Below are 6,645 nucleotides of genomic sequence, written 5' to 3' on the forward strand. Positions count from 1 at the left end.
TTTTCTTGCTGTTGTAACACACCTAGATATGTTTGTGCTTATTCTCATTTCTAATTATTTCTTTGGGGCAGATTATTTCTTGAGGGCAGATCCCTGTAACTTTATAATTCACAAAGTTATAGGGTGGCAGTATTTGTATGGTTCTTGATAGCATTGCCCAATCGATTTTCAGGAAATTTGTATCAGTATAAACTCTCATCATGAATACTTTTTAAGATGATTTTTGTTAATCAGAAATTTTGTCTTTTAAAAATCTTGTATAAAATAGCATTTAACTCTTTTTTATGACAGTCTTCTTATCCCATGCGTGTGAACAGATGCAAGGAAATCCTAAATAAAGCCATTCATATGAAAAAGTCCTTAGAGAAGTTTGTTGGAGATGCAACTCGCCTAACAGATAAGCTTCTAGAATTGTGCAATAAACCGGTACTATCATAATCTTATTGCGTATTAAACCGATGTCGGGTAATATTATATATATATATAAAATCTTATATAATTTGAGCTATTTTTCATTTGATTAATTAAAATTCTAACTTACAGATGTATACATATATCAAAATGTATTATATATTTTAATTATGATTTATCTTAATAAAACAGTTTTTAATATTTCTAATATGTGTTCAAATACCGTCTGATATTTCTAGAAGTTCTTCTTAATGTAAATTAAGAATTTTCCAAGAGTAGATTATCCATGGTTATCAGAAATTTTTAGTAGATAATATGAAGTAAGCCGTAAAAATATAAGTATGTAAAATATTCAAAGTTACTTAAAGTACTCTCTATGATTATATCATATTTTAAACTTTCAAAATTCATATACATTACTAAACTACCCTTATGATAGGGAAGAAGGTTGGGGTTTTGCTTTTCATTCTTTCAGTATACATTTCAGTGCCTACGAGCAGACAAGCACTCTGCTAAGGAACACAAGATGAATAAAATATGTTTCTGAGGTGCTCATAGTCTTATAGGGAACTAAGCAGATGGTTATCTAGAGTAATAAGTACTTTTTTCAGTAGATTTGTGACTAAAGTAGGAACATGGTTAGAGGAGTGACCTCACTATTCTACCTAAAGAATTAGAGAAAAATCCCCAAGGATATGTAGGAAAGATAAAGTGGGAGGTGGGGATGGCTATAAGGAGGGAGAGAGAGGCTCTTTAATAAGGTATATAGCTAGACTTCACTTGACAAATATTCCAAGTCCATCAGTGTTTATAGATGAAAAGATACAGACTATTTCTCACCTTTCCTTTATCAATAATCTCAAAAGGATAATCTGCCTTTTTTAACTCCATTAATCCCATTTGACCTCTGATGCACTTGACATTATCAAAAACAGTGTTACGGTGGCCAACATTTATTAAACACTAACACTGTTGTAAGTGCTTTACATGTACAGGTTTCCAGTTCTTTATCTGAAACCTTTGTAGCAAGCTACACTTAGAAATTCAAGATTTTTAAGGTAATGTAAGTGCATATTTAATAGTGCATATTTAATATTTGATATTCCACTGAGGGTAACCTGTTGGAGCATCCCATAATTAAACACATAATTGTTTCTCAGTGAGAGTTTGATTTACAGAATTCTTTGGATTGTCTAACATTGGTAATAGATTGTAGGCCTCTACTCTCTCCTTTAATCATTAAACAATTCTATGATGTCGGTGCTATTGTTAATGAGATAAATGATACAGGTTATTATGGGATAGTTAGAATATACTTAGAAAACTACAGACTGCTGAACCTCTGTAAGTAAGATATTGTAATAGTGAAATTTTTGTTATAGTTGAATTTAAGGTAAACTCAAATTAAAATGCATGCCTTATATTTTCAGGTTGATGGAAGTAGTTCCACATTAAGCATGAGCACTCATTTTAGAATGCTTAAAAAGCTGGTAGAAGAAGCAACATTTAGTGAAATCCTCATTCCTCTGCAATCAGTCATGATACCTACACTTCCATCAATTCTGGGAACCCATGCTAACCATGCTAGCCATGAGCCATTTCCTGGACATTGGGCCTATATTGCAGGATTTGATGATACGGTAAACTTGAGTTTTATATGACTTTGTTTTTTAAAATTTAGTTTTTAAAAACTTCAAATTAAGATAAAAAGTATATTTTACAGAATCTACAAGAATCTTTTTTGTGAAGAAAAAAATAATTAGAAATACAGAAAAGTAAGTCTCATTTGTACTGATGGCAAAAATATTCAGTGATTTAAAAAAGTTCTGATTCATGATTCACATTCACCCTAATATTTTGATTTTTCAAATGCTCCTGTTGTTTTAGTATGAATATAACCTTTACTTTTTCACAATTAGATTTTTCTTCTCTGTCTCTTTCTTTTTTTTTAAACAGAGTCTCATTCTGTTGCCCAGGCTGGAGTGCAGTGGTGCGATCTTGGCTCACTGCAACCTCTGCTTCCCATACTCAAGCAATCCACCCATCTCAGCCTCCTGAGTAGCTGGGACTACAGGTGCACACCACCACGCCTAGCTAATTTTTTAATTATTTGTAGATACGGGATTTCGTCATGTTGCCTAGGCTAGTCTCGAATGCCTAGGCTCAAGCCATCCTCTCACTCAGCCTTCCCAAGTGTTAGTATAACAGATGTGAGCCACTGTACCCAGCCTATGCTTTGTTTTTAATTTAAGCAGCATTATTCACCTTATTTACTTAACTTCATTGGTTACACTGAATGTTGGAGGAGTTTGTTTTTTCAAAAATCAAATTACTTTCAATTGATAAACATTTCTGAACATGAAAGACATTGAAAAACAGTCTCAGGCTCTGCAGAAAGATCCTGAAAAGATGTTTCAAAAATCTTTTAGGCCGGTGCGGTGTCTCTTGCCTATAATACTAGCACTCTGGGAGGCTAAGGCGGGCGGATCACGAGGTCAGGAGTTCCAGACCAGCCTGGCCAATATGTTGAAACTCCATCTCTACTAAAAATACAAAAAAAACTAGCCGGTCATGGTGGCGCGCGCCTGTAGTCCCAGCTACTCAGGAGGCTGAGGCAGGAGAATTGGTTGAACCCAGGAGGCAGAGGTTGCAGTGAGCTGAGATTATGTCACTGCACTCCAGCCTGGGCAATAGAGGGATATTCCGTCTCAAAAGAAAAAAAAAATTTAAACATTTTGACTGCTTTGAAGGGGGCTGCCTAAATTTGAATATGTAAGTGCTTGTATTGGCAATGAAAGAATCTTTTTATGTTATAGCTATTTCTAATGGGTTAAAATGTGTTTCTGTTCATAGACAGTCATTCTTTTCATAGTTCATAGATAATTAAAAGAAATTTTTAAAGTACAAATTTACTATACAATATAGCTTGTAATATTTTTTATTTTTTAATGTAGCTTAAGGTTTATAATATATAGACATTTAAACAGAAATTTTTGGCCCTAATTCATGTATAACTCATCATCCTTTAGGTGGAAATTCTTGCTTCTCTTCAGAAACCAAAGAAAATTTCTTTAAAAGGGTCAGATGGAAAGTTCTACATCATGATGTGTAAGCCAAAAGATGACCTGAGAAAGGATTGTAGACTAATGGAATTCAATTCCTTGATTAATAAGGTTTGGAGATAGTTTGCATTATTTTATTTATTTATTTAGTTTTTTTTGACTATTATAAAACCAGAATGGTTTTATTTCAAAGTTACTATAATTACTATCAATGTGATATAGGCATTTTAGTATGCAAACAGATCACTCTTAAAAAGCAGGAATGAAATATACTGTCTTTTTCATTTTCACCTACTTTTTGTATTGAGATAAAATGTACATAACATAAAACTTAACATATAATAATTTTTAAAGTATATCGTTCAGTGTCATTAAGTACATTCATATTGTTACACACCATCACCACCATCCCTCTCCAGAACTTTTTTCATCTTCCCAAATTGGAGCTCTGTATCTATTAAACAGTAACTTCCCATTTCCCTTCCCCTCAGCCTCCAGCAACCATTATTTTGTCTCCATGAATAACCTTTTGAGGTACCTAATATGAGTATAGTATTTATCCTTTTATGACTGGCTTAAATCACTTGGCATTATTCAAAGTTCATTCATTTTATAGCATGTGTCAGAATTTCCTCCCTCTTAAAGCCAAATAAAATAGATAAAATGAAGCCTATTGTTTTTCATCCACATTTTATTTATCTATTCATCCATTGGTGGACATTTGGGTGCTTCTGCCTTTTGGCTATTGTGTTAATATATTTATCAAAAGATAAATAGGCTGGGTGCAGTGGCTCATACCTATAATCCCAACACTTTGGGAGGCCTGGGAAAGGGGATCATTTGAAGCCAAGAGTTTGAGACCAGCCTGGCCTACATAGTGAAACCCTGTCTCTACAAAATATTAAAGAAAAAAAATTATCCAGGCATGATGGCACATGCCTTTAGTCCCAGCTACTTGGGAGGCTGAGGCAGGAGGATTGATTGAGCCCAGGAGTTTGAGGCTACAGTGAGCTATGATCATGCCACTGCACTCTAACCCAGGTAACAGAGCCAAGACCCTGACTCTGATAAACAGATAAATAAAAGGTAATCATTAGCATTTTGTCAGTTCTGTTGCTATTTAATTTATATCTCAAAGATGATCTGAGGACTCTTATCAAAGAGTTATTATAAATGTGTGGTTTATGTATTTTGAACTATTCTGTAACCAGGTATTTGAAAATGCATAGTGTATTTTTTTTTTTTTCATTGGTAAAAATTGAACCATACTGTGGAAAGATGAAACTTGATTATTTTTCTACAAGCTTTTTCTCCCTTCTTCTCATTCCCTTCCCATATTTTAAAGTTGTAGATCTTTAGCATAGAAAAGATATAGCAGTAGATGAGTTTGTTTTTTAAAAAAGAACAGTTATAGTCTGCTTTGTTTAACCAAAAGTAATTTAAAAATTAATACCACATTAAAAACTACCTCAAAAGCAATATGAAAAGGAGGATTGTTCTTTATTTTAAAATATTGTTTGGGCTGGGTGTAGTTTCTTATGCCTGTAATCCCAGCACTTTGGGAGGCTGAGGCAGGCAGATCACTTGAGGCCAGTAGTTCGAGTCCAGCATGGCCAACATGGCAAAAACCTGTCTCTACTAAAAATACAAAAATTAGCCAGGCATGTTGGTGCACGCCTGTATTCCCAGCTACTTGGGAGTCTGAGGCATGAGAATTGCTTGAGCCTGGGAGTCGGAGGTTGCAATGAGCCTAGATTGCACTCCAGCCTGGGTAACAGAGCGAGATTATGTCTGAACAACAACAAAAAAGTCTTGTTTGGTAAAATGGTACCTTAATTCACTAACTAGTAAACCATTAGTATGTTCTTTCCAAAGCTCCCTGAGTATTTTTCTGAGTATCAGATTTACTTGAGTATCAAGTGGCCTGGCTTTAGTTTATAAATTTACATTAATCAGCTCTGTGACTTTAAAGTATTTTGTTACATTTTCTCTCATGAACATGGTAAAATAAAATAGCCTGATTGTAAAAAAAACTGTTAGTTTTGGAGGCCACACACTGATCTTATAATATATGAGATTCTAATGCCATACTGTTTTCCTGGTAGTTATGGAACCTGTTTCCTAAAGTGTAAAATGCATTTTTGGTCAGTGATTGTGCTTTTGAATTGAGTAGGTTACATTTATAGAAATATGCTTAGTTTGCTTACTTCATGCAGGTCTAGAATTAAACATAATACTGTTTCTTTTTACCTAATATATCAGGATCAATCAGATGAAATATATAAGGCTTTCTTTTGCTAAGGGACAGCTTTTGAAATAAGGTTGTGATAAACCGAAAGAGAAGCAATGCATTTTGAGGATGTCATAGAACTCATGTTCTTTCGTTTATGTATTGTAGAAATAATTAAAATTAAATAGCAGACTCTGTGCCTAAGGACTTAATGTTTCAGTAATACTTGTAAAGCAATAGAAAATAAAACAGTAGGATTTTGTCATTGTTAAATATACAACTTAAATATTTTAAACACAATATTCTTGTCACATTAATAGTGAATAATTAAAAAGAAGGACCTACCTGGGACATTTTTAATAATTTGGAAATAGATTAGAGATACTGTCTCAGTAGTGTCCTTCCCTATCATTCGGAAGAATTATGTGTATATACCACATAATAAGCCTTCATTGACATTCTTTTGTTATGAAATGAACAATCTTTAGATATATTTGATATAACATTTAGAAATTTTGAATTCTATCTTGTTTTTAAATTCATGTGTATTTTTTTTTCCCATTTATTTATTTTATTGCATTTTAGGTTTTGGGGTACATGTGAAGAACATGCAAAATTGTTGCATAGGTACACACGTGGCAGTGTGATTTGCTGCCTTCCTCCCCATCACCTACATCTGGCATTTCTCCCCTTGCTATCTCTCCCCAGCTCCCCACCCCCCACCGTCCCTCCCCTATTTCCCCCCAACTGACCCCAGTGTGTAGTGCTCCCCTCCCTGTGTCCATGTGTTCTCATTGTTCAACACCCGCCTATGAGTGAGGACATGCGGTGTTTGATCTTCTGCTCTTCTGTCAGTTTGCTGAGAATGATGGTTTCCAGGTTCATCCATGTCCCTACAAAGGACCCAAACTCATCGTTTTTGATGGCTGCATAATATTCCAT

The 6,645-nt window shown here is 34.3% G+C and overlaps 1 protein-coding gene across 5 annotated transcripts in view; it reads left to right on the forward strand.

The window, feature by feature from the left end:
* Positions 1 to 3,762, forward strand: part of ATR (ATR serine/threonine kinase) — a 108,868-nt gene extending 105,106 nt beyond the window's left edge. For 2 of the 5 annotated variants that reach the window (XM_032264372.1, XM_032264355.1), the window contains exons 38-40: positions 292 to 426; positions 1,842 to 2,051; positions 3,441 to 3,762. In XM_032264372.1, the coding sequence (XP_032120263.1) occupies positions 292 to 426; positions 1,842 to 2,051; positions 3,441 to 3,596 (501 nt within the window). In that variant the 3' untranslated portion in view covers positions 3,597 to 3,762. Of the gene's footprint in view, positions 1 to 291; positions 466 to 1,841; positions 2,052 to 3,440 lie in introns of those variants that run through there. The other 3 variants (XM_032264345.1, XM_032264362.1, XM_032264380.1) reach the window with 2 other exon arrangements.
* Positions 3,763 to 6,645: the final 2,883 nt, after the last annotated feature.

The sequence above is a fragment of the Sapajus apella genome, unplaced genomic scaffold (assembly GCF_009761245.1).
Source record: "Sapajus apella isolate SASKATOON/1434 unplaced genomic scaffold, GSC_monkey_1.0 scaffold4, whole genome shotgun sequence".
Lineage (NCBI taxonomy): Eukaryota > Metazoa > Chordata > Mammalia > Primates > Cebidae > Sapajus > Sapajus apella.